This window comes from Herpailurus yagouaroundi, unplaced genomic scaffold (assembly GCF_014898765.1).
Source record: "Herpailurus yagouaroundi ecotype Mexico unplaced genomic scaffold, PumYag 29, whole genome shotgun sequence".
NCBI classification, from domain to species: Eukaryota; Metazoa; Chordata; class Mammalia; order Carnivora; family Felidae; genus Herpailurus; species Herpailurus yagouaroundi.
Genome location: NW_024412377.1, coordinates 118,077,399 through 118,095,518, shown reverse-complemented (window position 1 = coordinate 118,095,518; position 18,120 = coordinate 118,077,399). Strand labels below are relative to the sequence as shown.

General features: G+C 41.1%; 1 protein-coding gene across 11 annotated transcripts in view; it reads right to left on the bottom strand.

The window, feature by feature from the left end:
- PPP2R2B (protein phosphatase 2 regulatory subunit Bbeta) overlaps nt 1-18,120 on the bottom strand; it is a 515,907-nt gene that overhangs the window by 117,299 nt on the left and 380,488 nt on the right. Inside the window, exon 2 of one of the 11 annotated variants that reach the window (XM_040453575.1) lies at nt 11,417-11,443. The exons of the other annotated variants lie outside the window; for them this stretch is intronic. Coding sequence (XP_040309509.1) covers nt 11,417-11,438 — 22 coding nt within the window. The 5' untranslated portion in view covers nt 11,439-11,443. The remainder of the gene's footprint in view (nt 1-11,416; nt 11,444-18,120) is intronic. 11 annotated transcript variants of the gene reach the window in all.

Here is an 18,120-nt window from a genome sequence, read left to right as displayed (position 1 = left end):
ACTGAATCCTTCTCCTTTCATTTGGATATAATTAATTCTGTGCACATTGGTTTTAACTTCGATCTAGTGCTGGTACTTCTCCTATATGAAAGAAAGTAGGTAGAAGGATCCAAGAGTCCCAATTCCCAAGATCTTATCACGACTGCTGCTTCCCATGTAAATAGAGACAGAGTGCTGGAAAGTGGGCGTTGTTTAGACGTCAGCCTGCCCATGAAGACCAAGCTCATTAAAGGCAGGTAATACGTTGTGGTTATTACTCTTAGTTACTCTTGGTTAGCTACTCCTACCCAGTGCCTTTCTTCCTTGCCTGCCTCCCGGTGTAGAGGATGTAAAATCCAGAATCTTCCTTCCCAGCCCCCTGGGTTTAGGGGTGGCCATGTGACTGAATATGGCCTGTGAGGCAAGCAGGAAAGTCTGCTGGGGGGCAAGGAGGCAGAGATTCTGGGGAAAAGTTTTCCTCCCTGAATAAAAGAAGGGAAACAAGTGAGGAGTGGCCTTCTGGCTATGCTGACATACTCCTTGTACACGACTTCCTTTGTATATGATTGTATGTGGTTATGATATGTGAAGGTGTGGCCGCCATCATGTGACCATGAGGTGACAAGCCAAGAGGCTGAATATGAGACATGGAAGAAAGGGACAATGTCTTTGGTGACATCACTTAACTACAAAAACCTGCCTCAGGAAGAGCCTGTGTCTGAACTTGTTAAACAATAGATACCCAAGTGGTTTAAGCCACTGTTAGAAAGATTTTCTATTATTTATAACTCAACACTTACTAATAGACATGTCTTCCATCTTTGTTTTCCTCACAGCACTATGCACAGGGCCAGATTATTAACACAAATTGAATTGGAAATAAGTGAAAGTGGTTCTGTGTCTTGCAACCTCTATGCACAAACTCTCACATACACATTTTTATTTCACTTTATCACATGACCAATTTTCCTTCATAATTGCTTAGTGCTCAGTAGTGAGGTGGTTTGCTTTTCCCCCCTTCCCCTGTGTGGAAATGGAACATTACTCTTTAACCATTCAAAAGTGAAAGCAGGTTATTGGGATAGAAGCATCCTCCCACCCTCAATTTATCATGGTATCCATCATAAAATTATGACTTCAGAGGGACTGAGCCATGCTCTCCTTAGAAGCCAAGTTCTCCTCTGAAGTCTAGGGAGCCCACCATGCTTACTGAGCTGTGAAAATCCAGATGGTGGGAAGCAGGTGAGTAATGAATGCCATGCTGTTTCCATTAAAATGCACACAGCTTCCCCACACTGACCAAATCCCCAGCACTAGCCAGGTCTGAGATAACCCAGCACAGGTGGGTTGATGGAGCTTCCTTTCACTCAAAACAAGTTTCTACTACACAGAAGGGGAGAAGAAAGAATGTTCCTACAGTTGGGACAAAACTTGCCCAAAGGACAAAGTGGTTTTAAAAATTCGAAGTCCTCCAAATATAGAAACATCCAGTGAGAAATTGGTAGCAGTCCAGACTTGCCTACAAGCCTGCATGGTTTATAGTGGGATCTGCTGTCAAGGTATCTACCATCTGTCACCCACTCTTTCAGAAAGCAGAGGAGTAATTAGCTGCTCAGGCAATGCAAACTCTGTCAATCATTCAGGGCTATTATCTACACAACATAGGTCATCTAGCATGGACCCAAGAGTCAGAGGGACTCTGGGTCCAAAATGGGAAAGTTCATCCTATCTGGGGGTCCATATAGGAGCTTTTGGGCAGGCATTGTGTTACCCAAACACACATAATGTGGAGTTTGTCTGGCATGTCTTCGGTCAAAAATTCTTCTGTGCCAGAGGCTCTGATGTCAGAAAGATAGGGCACCTGCCCTGTGCGAACTGAACTTGCCAGGTTTGTGTGTTGGTTTTAATATCATTTATTTAGGGGAACCTGGTATGACTTCTCCCCAAACCCAAGCAGCCTCCATTTACTATGCAGCTTCCTGCCCCCCATTCTTCCCCTTCATAACAGTCCTCACCACTTACCATTAGCAATTACAATGGTAATGGAAACATTTTAAATGCCTTTCTTAGTCTCTGAATTGAAAACCCAATAAGGAACTTGTTCATCACTGAACCTTCAGGGCCAAGCTTAGTGTCTTAATATGCAATAGATGCATCTTAATTATTTTCTTGAATCGATCACCAAAGGAGAGCTCAAGAGAAGCAACACCAAAGTGGACCATCACATAGAGAATAACCCAGAACAAAGTGTAAACAAACAAAACATATATGCTGGACGAATGTTAGAAACATATTTTAAGGGGTGTGAGACAAGGGCACGCTCTTATTTTGGAATGAGTATTTTACGACTTTAGAACCACATAGATTGATCAGTAAAGTACAGATTTTATCCTAAAAGCCTCTGTCATATTGGCAGGGATTGGAATGTCCTATGAATCACAGGAAGAGAGAAGAGCAAATGGGTTGGTGAAGAGAAGGTACCGGGAGAGGGCATGGAGGTAGCAATCACACAACCCAAAGTGGATTTGGAGCAAATAGATCTGAAATGCCAGGAATCTATTTACTGACCACTTACTAAGTGCACATCACTGGGCTGGGTTCCAGGTATACACTACAAACACAACACACCTGTCTTTACCTTCAAGAAGTGTTCAATCTAGAGGACTGGGAAGCAGTGGTAAATGGGTGAACATAGTAAAACAAAGTTGGAGAAGAGGGTGTTGAAACACCCTATAGTGGAAATGTTTGGGTCAGAGAGTCAGAACCCTAGTTTTGGCCTAGAAGTCAAAAGGAATCACTACAGAAACTTAAGGTAACTCACATGTCATCCCTACGCCTGCATTCGAGAAATCTCCTATCATTTCTCTAAAGGACAAATTGAACAATAAATACAATATATCTGTGTGCTAAATTCTATATGGTCCTAAAGAATGAAAGAAGAATGGAGTAGGACAAGATTTGGATTTCCCCCCTAAACCATGAAATTTCTATGTCAAACACAATAAAGATACTGCTAACAATTTACAAGGTATTACAAAATGATGGTTTTTCAAAGGTTTTAGCAAAGAAAATGGAAAATATTAGAAGCAAATGTGCCATTTACAACTCTATGAATCAGTATTTCTCTTTGTCTGTTTTCCTCTCTCTCTCCTCTTCTCCTCCCTCCCTCCATTCCTTCCTTTCTCTCTGGCTAGCAGTTGTGGTGTTTTTAAGATTATAAAAATATATTACTCTTGGGCGCCTGGCTGGCTCAGTCAGTGAAGCATGTCACTCTTGATCTCAGGGTTGTAAGCTGGAGCCCCACGATGGGTGTAGAGATTACTTAAAAACAAAATCTTTAAAACAATATTACTCTCTTTTGGATAATGTCCCTATTTTAAAACACTGAATATAATATATCACATACAGTAGGTAAACAGTAAAAGCATAAAGAAGTGCGTGCTGATTTCCCTCACCAGCATGACCCAAATTTTAATAAATATTCATCAGGCAAAGGCACTATGGTACATCCTTACTGCTTTTTTATAACCATTGAAAATTGGATATTTAAAAAAAATCATTATATTTGATTTCATGTTCACTTGGCAGTTAGATATCAACTATAAAATGTAGAAAAAGCAGGAAATACTAAATGTTGATAGACTTATTCATGGTTCATTTATTCACTCAAAAAATATTCAAGGACCACATATATTATGTGTCAAACACTACATTATGTATTAAGTGTACATCAATTAATAAAACAGACTAAATATCTGTCTTTAGGGAACTTCTTTTCTACTTGTGGAGAAAAAATAATAGTCAATGAGCATAATAAATCACATCATATGTAATGTACTCTGGGAAACAAACATAGCTGATTAAGGGAGATTAAGAGTTCATGGAGCACCTGGGTGGCTTAGTTGGTTAAACATCTGATTCTTGATTTTGACTCAGGGCATGATCTCACCATCACGGATCGAGCCCCGTGTTGGGCTCCACACTGAGGTGTGGAGCCTGCTTAAGATTCTCTCTCTCTCCCTCTGTTCCTGTGTGCTCTTTGTCTCTTTCTCTCTCTCAAAACAAACCCCCCCCCAATAAAAAAAAAAACCCAAAACAAAAACAAAACACCAAAAAATGAATTCTGAAGGTAGGTGGGAGGCTTAGATTTTAAATAAGGTGACTGTGATAGGCCATACTGAGCAGATTTGAAAGCGGTGAGGAAGGTCACTCTATGGGTATCTGAAGGAAGAGTGCTCCAGACAGGGAATAGACAGTGAGAAGACCCTAAGAGAGAAGCAGGCCTGTGTCAGCAGATCGGGGTAGCTGGAGCAGTGCAAACCAGTTAAAAATAAGGTGTTCAGTATTTGCAGACCATAGCAGGCACTTTGGCTTTTACTAAAAGTGAAATAGACACAACTATGTAAATATTTAATACCACTAAACTGTATACCTAAAGATGGTTAACTGGTAAATTTTGTGTTAGGTTCATTTTACCACAGTTTTTTTTAAAAGTGAGGAGGGGTGTCTGGGTGGCTCAGTTGGTTAAGGGTCCAACTTTGGCTCAGGTCATAATCTAAGGTTTGTGAGTTGGAGCCCTGCATTGAGCTCTCTCCTGTCAGCACGGCTTCGGATCCTCTGTCTGCCTCTCTCTCTGCCCCTTCCCCACTTATGCTCTCTCTCTCTCTCTCTCTCTCTCTTTCTCTCTCAAAAATAAATAAATTTTTTTAAAATTTTTTTTCAACGTTTTTTATTTATTTTTTGGGACAGAGAGAGACAGAGCATGAACAGGGGAGGGGCAGAGAGAGAGAGGGAGACACAGAATCGGAAGCAGGCTCCAGGCTCCGAGCCATCAGCCCAGAGCCCGACGCGGGGTCGAACTCACGGACCGCGAGATCGTGACCTGGCTGAAGTTGGACGCTTAACCGACTGCGCCATCCAGGCGCCCCAATAAATATTTTTTTAAAAGTGAGAAAAAAATGAAACCGAAAGCTGCTGGAGGGTACTGGACGGAGGAATGAGATAGTCTGATGTGTTCCAAGTACCAATCTGGCTGTAGAGCTGGGAACAGACTGTGGAGGGCTAAAGCAGGATCATCAGGAAGACTATCGAGATAATCCAGGTGAGAGAGGAGGGTGGCTCAGACCAGGGCCTTGGCAGTCAAGGTGGAGAGCAGTAGTCAGATTCTGGATACATACGGAGTCAACATGACAGGATTTGCAGATGGACTGGTTACGGGGTATCAAAGAGAGAATTTGAGGATGATTCCAAGGTTTCTGCCCTCAGCACCCTCTGCACCTGGCAGGATGAAGCTGCCATCACTGAGATGGGAAGTTTGTGGGCGATTCAGGCATTTTTGGGGCAGGCCAGACACTCATTTAGTTTCAGGCATGGGAAGTAGGAGGGATTTACAAGTAAAGGTACTGAGTAGATAATTGGAAAGAAGGGTTTAGAGTTCAGGAGGGAGTGTGAGTTGGGGATGTAAACTTGGGAGTTATTACCACTTCAGATGATATTTAAAGCTATAGGATTAGATGAGACCTCAGGGAAAGAGTGTATTAAAGGAGAGGAAGACCATGGGCTGAACTTTGGGACACTCCAACATCTAAAAGGTTGGGAGAAGAAGAGGAATCAGGAAAAGAAGAAGGGGCAGAAGAAGGAGAGGCTGGTAAGATAGCAGGAAAATCAAGAAAGCTGAGGGTCCCGAATGCCAGAGAAGAGCAGAAGACAGAGCATCAGTCATGCCAAACACTGCTGATAGGCAAGGTCAAAGCCTTCAGGTGGCCTTTGGATTTGAACAATGGAGGTCACTTTTCACCTTGGCAACTGTGGTTTCTGTGGATCAGTGGGGGTGGGTTTGGTGGAACCATGGATTAGGCTTCAGAGCGAATGGGAGAAAGTCACTGTGGACACTTCTCTTCAAGGAGTTTTGCTGAGAAGTGTAGCAAAGACATGAGGCAGAAGATGGTATGGGAAGTCAGGTGAACAGAGCATTTTTGTATCAGAGAAACAAGAGCATTTGTATTTGCTGATGGAAAGATCAAGCAATGCTTATGGAAAGATGAGCAATGAATAAGGAAAAACGTGGAACAGAATGAACAGATAAGTGAACGCATGAACAAACAAGCCAGTAACTGGTCCACCACTGACAGGTGAAATAAAATCTGATCAGGTTCAATTCCCACCCACAGCCAAAAGATGGTTAGGAAGAAAAATGCTACACAAAATCTATCTTCATATAAGGTTTAACAGGAGTCTCAAAACATTTAGTATGGCCAAGCATTTATCCCATAAATCAACATGTCAGATGTCCATGCAATCGCCATAAATAAATGAAAAACAAACCTCTTGGTTTTCTTTTTGTTTCCTCTTCCCTTCCTGCTCTTCCTCCTGTCTTTTTCCCCTTTTTTCTTCTTTCCTTCCCTTTCTCTCTTTTTCTTCTTTCCATCCCTCTCTCCTTCCTTTTTCTTCTGAAGCCAGCTGTAGAAAGGACTCATTCCATCTACTACTATGCATCTCTGGGTCCATTACCTCCTGTCTGCCTACCTGATGGAAGGCTGCTCACCTGTATACACTTTAAAATGTTAAGTCTACTGCAAGATCAGTCCCACATGGGTAACCTGACCTCCTCATGGCCTTTCTTGGGTAACTTTCAGCATGATTCTTAATAGTGCATAGAAAGAAACAAGTCTGTCAGAGGAGAAAGAAAAAACCCACATTCTCATCTTGCCCTGTGGAAGATTTATAGACACTTTGCAAATAGCCAGACCCAGGTGATGGTGCCAGGAACTTTCCAAGTGATTTGTAGATCTCCCTGCCAGGAAGTCGGTCTTTAATGGAAAACTCTTCTAGCTGAACATTCCTTTATTACAGCATGACTACAGGGAGAGGATCGCAACTGTCATGCAAAAGACTGGCTGAAATTAACTAGCTATGAGCCTGGCCTCAAGATATTTCAGGCTCAGGAAAACACCAGTATCGCAATTTTTCTGTGGAACTATTGAACTGGGCCTACTGCATGCCAGGCATAGTACTAGACTCTTGACCTAAACTCTCCTCCTCAATCTGCATTATCAGGCTCCTTTATTTAACACCTACTTTGCCAGGATCTGTACCTTGTGTTTTATATTATGTTTAATGGTCACTCAAACTCCATGATATCAGTCTCTTCCTCCATTTTTCAGATGGGGAGATGGTGGCTCAGAGAACTGTCCATGTTTGGAAGGCTAACAAGGGGATCTGGGATTGGAACCCAGTTCTAGTTCCAGAGCCTATGTTCATGACCTGCCTCTTGTGTTCCACTTCTTCTCCTTCAACCTTTTAATTCTTGTCCCCACTCCCTTTTGTCTGTTGTTTATTTTTTCCTAATCCTTTCTTCATCTTTCCCTCATAGTTACTTTTTAACATGGCAGAGTGGATCTTCTGGGCTCAGCCTTAACTTTTCCATCATTTTCTGTACTCCTTGTCACCCGCCTGGCACGTTAGCAAAGTTTAACTCTTAGACTGTCAGCAAATACAGTCTGTGCTGACCAACTGTGAAGCAATTTCATTTTTCCTAAGACATTCTTTCCATTACGTGTGCATACTGACATGTATGCCCCTGGAGGCCAAGATCTTACTCACTATTTTAGTCTAGGGACCCAGCCTAGGGACACATACTTAGGAGGTTTGCACAAAATACTTATTCCCTGGCTGAGTGAATCAATGAACACAGGAGTCCTTTAAGGCCAACTCAAGGGCCACTTTCTCCATGAAGTCTTTCATGAGCTCCCCTAATTGGAACGCAATCCTTTCTTCCTCACAATGCCACAATTCTCTGCACTGTTCATATGCTACTTATGTAGCTCTTCCCACTTATGTAGCTATATAACTGAAAATGTACTTGCTCTGTTTTCCTTACTGAAACTATTTCATTAAGGGCAGAGTTCCTATTTTACTCATCTTTGGCTCTACCAATAAACTGCACATAAAACTTTAAGACGCTTAAGTTAGTATTTTTGTATTTGGAATGACTTGTGTTGGATTATTGTACAAATGTTAATAGGTTGCTTGATATACTCTGTGTGTGTGTATGTGTGTGCGCATGTGCGTGTGTGTGTGGGGGGAGAGATATATCTTTAACTAGATGATGAGTTCCCTGAAAACAGACTCATATTTCTTTCTTTAATAGACAGCATCTTTATCAATATCTAAGATCTCAGAGCATAGGTGATATAAATAGTCCACACTTGGAGATTTCATATTCTTATGGGGACAACTGATTGTTGGCCTGAGTAATGCATATCATTATTCTCCTCTAAAATGAGAGTCACACATGCTCCATTTCTGCCTCCAGTTTATTATTATTTTTCAAATGGGTGAGTACCATAGGTTCCTGACCTGGGACATCTCTGAAATAAAACCAGTGCTTGAGAAATCAAGTGCCAAGTTCTTTTTCAGAAGCAGTTCCTCCAAGCACAGCAGAAAGGAGAGGAGTGGAAATAGGAACTTATTACCATGTCTTTTAAATACTCTACTTTTGGGGACATTTCAAATACTGATTCTAACAACCTAAGTTACTGCCTTTGGAGAGTATGGAAAAGCTTAGGGCTTGAAACAGTCAGTAACTATTAACTGCAGTAGAAAAATTCTTTCTATCCAACACACATCATAGCAGGTTCTTAGCCTTGATTGTAATGCATTGATTATTTCCTGCAAAGTCCAGGGGAAGAAATTAAATGTCAATATTTTATCAGGTCATAGAAGAAATACAATGATAAAACACTCAAGATATAGACTTAACACTGGTCACAATCTCAGATACACTGCTTGCTTCTTCAACTGAAATTAAATCAACAGTAAAATGCACCAGAAGCCATTTTAAGGAAACCTTTGGAGAGTATCACCTTTTGGTAATTTATCACTAAGGAAATACTGGGAACTGGCCTTTTTGTACCACTCAAACCTCACGTTAAATCATCTCCCTGACACCCTATCTCACTATGCTCTAGTCCCACCACTTTGCTTTCATGACCTTGTAAATGCCATGCTTCTTCCCACTCTGGGGTGTGCAAACATGCAGCTCTATCTACTTAAACTATTCACCCTTCTCCCTTCTCCTTGGCTAACATCTATGAATTGTTTTTAATTTTTTAATTAAAAGATGTTTTAGAGAGAGAGAAAGCATGAGTGGGGGGAGAGGAGCAGAGGGAGAGGGAGGGAGGGAGGGAGGGAGAAAGAGAGAGAGAGAGAGACAGAGAGAGAATCTTAAGCAGGCTCCACACTCAGTACAGAGCCTGATGAGGAGCTCGATCCCACAACTCGGGGATCATGACCTGAGGCTAAATCAAGAGTCAGATGCTCAACTAGACTAAGCCACCCAGGCGCCCCTAACACCTATTAATTTTTTAAATTTCAGCTTAACCAGCACATCCCAAGACAGACCTTTTCTGACAGCTTATGTTCTAGTTGCCCTACACTGCTCTGTACTACCCTATTCTTTCCCTTTAAAGCATTTATCAGAATTCCTCATTATATATTTGTTTGAGTGTTTATTGATAATGTCTGTCTCTGCTATTAGACTATAAAGCTAACCAAATCAGGGATCAAAACTGATTTTTTCACCTTGTGATTCCTGGTCTGCACCCCCATATATGATACACAATACATGTTCTTTAAAAGTATGGTTTTCTAGAATATTTGTTAATAGTTATTACCTGATTGCTCATTATATATTCTCTAATACTGTTCTTGCACACACATGCACACACCATACACACATTTGGTTTTCAGTCAAAGTGGGTGTAGCAGATCTGTACAATCATGAACATTTAAAAATTGATGAAATCTCCCTCATTCTCCTAAGATCTACATTTGCCTTATTCTCCAAAGCTAATCATATGTATGAAAGCTCATGCATTGTAAAATGTATACACACCCTTCTGATTCTTCAATTCTTACCCTTGTCTAAGCCAGTCTCCACCCTGTTCAATTTTCAGGAAGAAAAAGAACAGAACACTAGAGACTGGGTGGGAAGATCTTTATATGCCAAGAAGTCTGACCCAGTGAACTATTTCAGTCAAACACACAGCTTGAATTGGATTGCCCGATTGCTGAGAAGGGCTTTCTGGATTAGACAGTTCATTAGTGGCTCAGCCAGTTTCTAGGACCTGTTGGTCTCTGCGCTGTGTGCCTGGAGTTAGCAAAGTGACAGAGTGAAGGCTGCTTGAGTGACAGGTGCCAGTGAGTCATAGGGAATAACGGGTGAAACAGCAGCTACCCAGAGGCACCAACCACACCCTTAGGCTCAGGATCCCAAAAGTGTACACAGCTAAAAATGAGGCTTGGTGTCAGGGGAAAACTATTTGCTGAGCACCTTCTATGTGTCTAATCTGGGGCGTTGTTCCGAGAAGTAATTCTAGGAGGTAGTCAACAGCAGTCTTCCAGCCCCTGTTTCAATTCCAGCTCTACTAGTCGGCAGAGATAGCTAATGTTGGGTATAATTCTTAATGTCTTTCTCCACACTGCTTACCTAATCTGTAACATGGGAGTGGTATTATACGGAGGATGAAATGAGTAAATTTATGCAGGGCACTTAGAAAGGTGTTTGACACACATAAACACTAAATAAGAATTAGAATAATACCTTACCCAAAAGTAATATAATGAATGATTAACAGTATCACTTCTCCATTCACAGCTTTGCCATGTATAACAGATGTGCCTTAGGACAAATTACCTGGATTCTCTGAATCTTAGTTTCATTATTTGTAAAACAAAATGATACTGGTACCATTTTGGAAGAGCATTAGGAGAATTAGATGAGATAAGGAAGAGAACACCAACCGCAGTGGTTGGTCACATCTGACCAGCAGGGTGGTTTTATTTAACGCTGCAATGTTAGCCCACAAAAAGATTTCCAATTTTTTGAATGATATGTTTACCTTTAGAAATTATGAAATTGCATATAAACAATCCAGATTTTCAGTTTCTTTGGAAGTCAATAGATGGGTGCCACTGGATTGGCATTCCCACATGGCCACTGCTGGCTTGAGCTGGGACTTGTGGCTGCGCCCTTTAGAAAGGAACAAGGTCTTAAATTTACCTCTTCTCCCACCACTTCCTACTGGTCCCCAACCTTGAGGCCAAATGTCAGCTCCCATTTATCCTTCAAAGGCTTCTCTCTACTGCTCTGCTTTCATTTTTGATGTTACTTGGCCTCTGTAGGTATCTGAGTTAGCAGGGGCTGGTCTTAAGGGCTTGCAGGCATCCTCTGGACACTGTTACCTCTATAAGCCTGCATAAAAGGAAGCAACCCCTTTCTCCACATAGCTCGAGGCCATTTGTCTCTACTGGCAAACAAGAGTGTAGAATGAGTCAATTCCAGGGCTAAAGGCTGGCTTCTCCACTGAGCTGAGCACCTCCTTGAAGAATAGCCTCCGATCCAAGAATTGGCCCCATAAATTCATAATTTACTCACCCCGAGTCTTCTTCAGTTCCATTTAGACTGAGGGTAAAAGATATGGGACAAAAGTTAGGGGTGCTATACAATAATGCTGTAGAACCAAGTTTTCTAAAATATGCCCTATGGATTATCAGTCCCTCAAGATTCTGATCTTTGAGTGAAAAAAAGTCAAAATACTTTTGGGAAACTGCTTACACTTATCTTGTGTCATGGGGACTCATCTGGGAAAGTCAGTAACTCAGAAATCCTGTGAGAAAGAAATTCATCCTCAATTCATTCAACAGCTATTTACTAAGCACCTACTATGAACTGGGCATTCTTCTAGGTATTGGGGATTTGGCGCTGAAAGACAGTAACTCTGAATTCAGGTAACTTATTCTAGTGTAGAATAAAGAACGATGCTTCACTCCGTTTTATGTCTTGCAAAACTTACTTCCAGAGGCCCTTCATGATGAAAGAATGGTGGAGATTTTTCTCCTATTAATGCTTAACAAAGTAAGACCACTCTAGAACCCTTCTTACTGAGAGAAACACACAATTTATTTCTTGAAAGGTCAATGGACCCATTAGGGCAGACTTACTTGGGAAGAACTACAGGCTCACCTGGGGTCTCAGATTTGGCAAAGGTTTTTTGAGAATATCACACAAAGGGTTAATTTGACTTTCACCTCAAAAGTAGAGTGTTTTTCTCTGCATCTAATATGAGCCAGTTGGAAATGTATTTGTTTTTCAGTGTTTAATCTTCTGCATCACCCACTGTTGATTAGATTTAATTAATTTATGTTTCTAATGAATTTAGAAACTCACAGTGCTGTAGCAGGAAAATTTTCAGACAGCATCTGGCCACCAAATGGATTGATTACCTTGTCTGCAAAAGTCTTTCAAACATCTGGGGCCTGATTTTGTGAAACATCCAGAAGCTCTTTCAGAGGTAAGAAACACCCATTGAGGGGAGAGAGGGGGTATGAGAAATAGGTAGGGTTTGCTTTGATCTGTAAATCTGGATTCTGGCACTCCCCCAATATGAAATCACATTTTGCTGCTCATTGGCACAGTTTCAGTGGCACCAAATAGACCGATCTGAATCTATTTTGTTTGACATAATCAGAATCTACCAGGCCTGAGCCCAGGCTGACACCCAGTGAACTCTTTTGGCACTTCCTTCCATGTGGAGGCTCCTGCTGATCATTAAGATGAAACATTTATAGAAAGCATTTAGAGAGAAGCACTTTGCTCTCGTTCATTCAACAAACATTATTGGGGGCCCACTGTGTCTGGCACGGAGCCACTGAACCTCTTGGTTAGCTGCTCTTGGCAACTACCCTAGAAAGTAGGCAAACACTCTTCTCCCATTTTCATAGTTATGAACAAGTACTATACAAATAATAATTACTAACATTAATATCAACACCAATAGGGGATATATAGACAGACAGACAGACAGATACACACACACACACCCCCCAGACTCTATAGGAAGCACTTTACATGCATTCACTCATTTAACCCTCACAATAAAACCATGAGGAAGATGTTATTATCACTCCCATTTTACAGATAAGAGTACTAAGGCAAGGAGAGCCTATGTGGCTTGTCCAGGTAACCCAGAAACCCTTGGCAGAGTCTTCCAATATAGGCAGTATGCCTGTGCTGTTAACCAATTTGCATTAGTGTGTCTGGATAACATTTATGGAAGACTTACTATGTGTTAGACATTATCCTAGGGGATCTGGTGCATTTATATTTTAATCACTCACACCTAATACAGTGGGTATCACTATTTCCCAGCAGGGAAGCTGAAGCCCAGAAACATTAACTTTTCAAGGTCACAAGGAGAGTTGGTCATAGACTTGGCTTTAACTCAGGTCTGTAGGCCTGTGAAGGCCACATTTTGCCTACTGAGTCACCTGCTAACAGACATATGGTAAAGAGGTGGTATGACCTCTGTAGCTTGCTCAAAAGTACACAGGAAACCTGCTGGACAAGTCGGAGGAGAAGGGTGGCCTGGCAAATCAGCAGAGCTGAGACTCCAGAAGAAAGGAGATAAAGAATGTACAAAATGTAAGAAACTTGCTTCATCTTAAAGAGGTAGGTGAGAGATGCAAGTCTGATTGCCTGACTGGTTTTACTGGCTCAACTTTCAAGAGAAATGATGGACAACTAGGTGGGCTGCTTATGATAAAAACAACAGTGCACAGGCCTGCCACACTAAGCATCTGAAATTTTCTGAACAATAGATGCAGACTGTTGCTCAATCAGGTTGTCAGGATTCCATGCTGGTGCTGATAAACCCTGGTTTTTCATGATACGATATCATTTACTAAGTCTGGTTACTTCTCTGATTTGAAAACCCCATTGTCTGTGACCATTCTTTTCTTGCCCAAGCCTCTTCCTTGACATAGTCACCTACCTTCTATATTCCTTCCTATATGCTCCTTCTCTACCTGGAACCCCTTCCATCTCAGTCTCCTCCTTGCCTGGCTAATTGCTATTTGTCCTCAAGCCTCAGGTTGGGAGCCTCTTCCTCCAAGAAGCCTTCTTTGACTTTATTATTCTGGGTTCGGTGCCATTTTAAATGCGACCTGTGCTTCCTTCTAGTTCAGCACACATTACAGTGGAAAGTAACTGCTTCTTTGTTTGTGGGTCTCTTCAGTGAGACAGCATGCATTGACTACTATTGTAGCCCCAATGCAAGGGTATGGTACACAATAGGGATCCAATACATATTGAAAGTGATGGATGGAGGGACGAATTGTCAACTTTGTAACACCCTCTTGGCTGGTCTCCCTGTCTGAAATCTCTCACCTCCACACTCAATGCTACATCCCAGAAGTCATTAAACTTTTCTGTAAACCTCATTCATGTTGTTTTCTTTTTTATTACTTCCCTTGAATACTCACATGGAAGTCAGATAGTGGTATCTCGGGGGTGGGAAGCAGTTCAGTCAGAGGGGGCATAGAGTCCTAGAAGTGTCCTATACCTTGATCTTGGTAATGGTGACAAGAATGTATAGGTATGTAAAAATCAATGAGCTAAACATGAGTAAACAATGCTCTACTTTAAGTAATTAATACTTGAATACAAATAAACATATCCCTTGAAGGCTCACTGTGTTTTGACAGGATAATATCCGGACCTTCTTGCTCCGGAGTTTGAGGTTCTTCACTCATGGCCCACTTGTTAAGTTCCTTGTTCAAATTTACTTCACTAAAACACATGCTCTGATCTGCTCACAAGTCTCCAAACTCTTGTCATTTCACTCCCATCTCTATGCTTAAAATCATGCTGTCTTATCCTGATTTCTCTTCCTTCTTCTTTGACCTTTTGACAGCTTTCCCCATTCTGGAAGGACCAGGATGAATCTTCCTTCATGAACCTCATTAGCCTCTCTTTTCTCTGAACCCCTGACTGCTGTGTCTGGTTATTCATACATGGAAACACTTCCTAAAGACTGTAGGCTCTTTGAAGGCAGAGACTTTATCTCATTTCCAATTTTTATATTTAGTATAGTACCTGGTACAATGGTGGATTCTAAATATGTACTTGTTACGAATATCATGAGGGCCTATCTATGTGCTCAGACCCATGGCAGTTATGAGCTTGCATAGAGATTAAAAAGACAAGTTGTCTGTATCATCTAGGATGAAACCTTAGTGTGGCTGTTAAAACCATGGACATAGGATTCATACATGGTTTCAAATCCAGGTTTCACAACTCAGTGGCTCTGTGATTGACCGTACTCAGCTGCCATCATCAAACTCTGCTTCCTCATCTGTATCATGGGGACCTTCTCATTAGGGTTGTTGTGAGAATTACATAAGAACATGATTATTTTATTAGTGAACACTGAATTAGTCATTTTGCTAAAAAGAACAATCTTATCCAAATAAAAGTCCATGCTCTTAATAGTATCAGGCAAAGGATTCAGCCCAGTGGCTAATTCACAGGAACATTTAACACACAGCATATATTATTATCAGAGATATTCAATGGAGGAGTATAGTTTCAGGGAGGAAAACCTATGAATTGGTAAAAATGGAGAAGGGAAAAAAAAAGTGGGTGCATTGTGAGATGTTTACACGTGTACATAAACACAGAATGAATTTAATCCAAAACAAATTCCTTTGGGAAATTCCATCACATCCCATTACCACGGTCCCAAAGGCAAGAGCTGGCCTCTGATCTTTACATATTTAATATCTTTGAAAAAATTCTGAAACCATAACCATCTTGACACGGTACACAAAGGCAAGTATGTGTGGGAGTTGTATGCAAAATCATGGTCCTTTACTTCCAGCTCCCAGAATTCTTTAATCATCCTAATTCCTCATGCTTCTCTGCCAACTTTTGACCTTAGGATAGCTCTTTGATTGCTCAATAGGATTTGACAGCAAGGAAGGGGGAACACTGAGGAACACGTTCTCCGTGCACCCTTACACACTCACTGAAAAGACACCAGTTTAACAATTTTAATTCATATATACTTCTACTCATGTAATCAATAATTCATGGCAATTCCTCTGCAGCATTTTAGTGACAACAGAAAGGGCAGGATATTTCTTCTCTTCCCTTTGCCTTCCTTTCTTCACTTAGTCGTGCCTGGAGCCTGGAGAGTACAGAATCTCAAGAAAACAGTTTCCATGGTGATTCTTCCTTTGAGTACCCGACTGTATTTTGCTCTTTCTGGAGTGAATTAATGCTTTTTATTGCTTTCATGCTAAATATATTGAAGATTAGATTTGAGTTCCTCTGCAGTGATACAGTTTTATCAGGAAAATAGAAAGTAAAAACACAGCATGAAGAAACTATATCTTTCTGTCACTACACTATCAGAAAGGAAAAAAAAATTTTTTTTCAGAGGAAAAAATAACCAGCCACAGGGAAACGGATGCAGGTGTCTGGAAGCTTGGATATGCATGTGTGCATCTCAGTGTTAGAAAGCCTGTCTTGAGAGGAAATTGTCTTAATTCCTCCATATGTTGAAGGTGGTACAAGCTGACCACGAAACACTGAGTTAAAAGGAATAACTTGATTTTTAATGTACTACCCTCTTCGCAGCACAGAAAATACAAGAGTGTGTAGGAACAAGGACATCTTCAAACTCATAATACCTTCCCTACTCTACACTTATTAAGTAGAGTCTTGCTTTCTACTAGAGCTAAATAACTGGCCTTCCTTACTTTTCAAAATTGCTAGATGACTTTCCCAACACTGCCCATAGCACTCTGAATTTCCTGACATAGAACCTATCCCACTAATACTTACCATCCACTCATACAACTTCCCCACAAGACCCTAAAAGGTCAGGGCCTGTGCCTTCCCCATTCACTCCATTATGACCAGCACAGCACATGAAGGAAAGGAAAATGAGGAAAATGACACTGTGAATGGGTAACTTTGGCAGTGAGGTCTCCTTTGTAAAATCTCAAAGGGCTGCTATGTCAGAGGAAGAAGGAATCGTGTGTAAATAAAAAATAAATCTGAGCAATAGCTCCTGGTTTTCATGGGCTCTCCTTCCCTCTCTTGGGGCATTAAGGAGTTAAAGGGAAGAATTGGTGTTGGGGAGGTGGGTGCTGTGGGCAAAGAGTGGTACCATCCAACAAGGCTTCCTTCTCTGCCATTATACACCTACCCTATGTGGCCTGGAGTAAAATCATCACTAGACACCAAATAGCTGGAGGAAAACCAGATGGTTAGCCAATTTGAGGCAGGTAATAAACACCTATATCAAACCAGATACCGTCCTAGCTGCACCTGGCGACAGAAGTGAGCACAAGAATTTTTGCCCCCAGAAAATTTAGAGTGCAAGAGAGAGACATTTCGGGAGATCATGTGGAAGCGGATGGAGTTGAGTACCAACAGACACTCTTGGTTATTGATAACGATGCCAACAATTAATATTTACTCCTAAGTATGCTAGGTGTTTTTTAAGCACCATATATGCATGAACTCACTCAGAACACATTCTCATAACACATCTATAAGTTGGTACTATTATTTCAATTAGCAAAGAAAAAATTGAGGCTTAGGAAGGCTACCTAACTTGCCTAACATCCTAAAGCCACTCAGTAGTAGAGCAATGATTCAAACCCAGACAGCTGGATCCTTGAGTCAGTATCTTAACAACTACAAGGCTCTGAATCTAAGGCTCATGGGATCTCACTTAAGAAAGCTAGGTGACGTTTCCCACAGTTTCCTTTGCTGTGTAAATTACCCAAAGCTTACTCCATTTGTGAGGTGGCTCTACAAAGGGGTCCTTCTGGAACTCATTTTCTAGAATATCTAAATTCAAAATTTCCTAATAGTATACTGCATTTCACTCCATAGAACACAGTGGCAAGAACAAGGTCTCAGGGTATTAACTCCGAGACACTTCCCTTCATTTCAAAGAATGTGGATCCCCTCCACTATGTGAAACGTATGCATTAAATTAAAAAAGAACAGGAAGGAAGTGTATTAAGGCTCAAAGGGCAAGATTGTGAGGCTTTAAATTTTGCTTTTTGCTTCACTGAGATAATTTTCTCAGTTTTCTATAATGGGCATATATAATCTTAACTGTGACAAAATAACTCACTTAAGAAATGCAAAGACTTTCAACAAAAGGAAAGCAAAGATGGAAGAGAGAGACATTGATTTAGTGACTGTTATCTTTTAGAGCTCAGAATTAGGAAGGAAAAACAAAGTTTAACCTCCAGCATTATCTGTCCTGCCCTGCATGA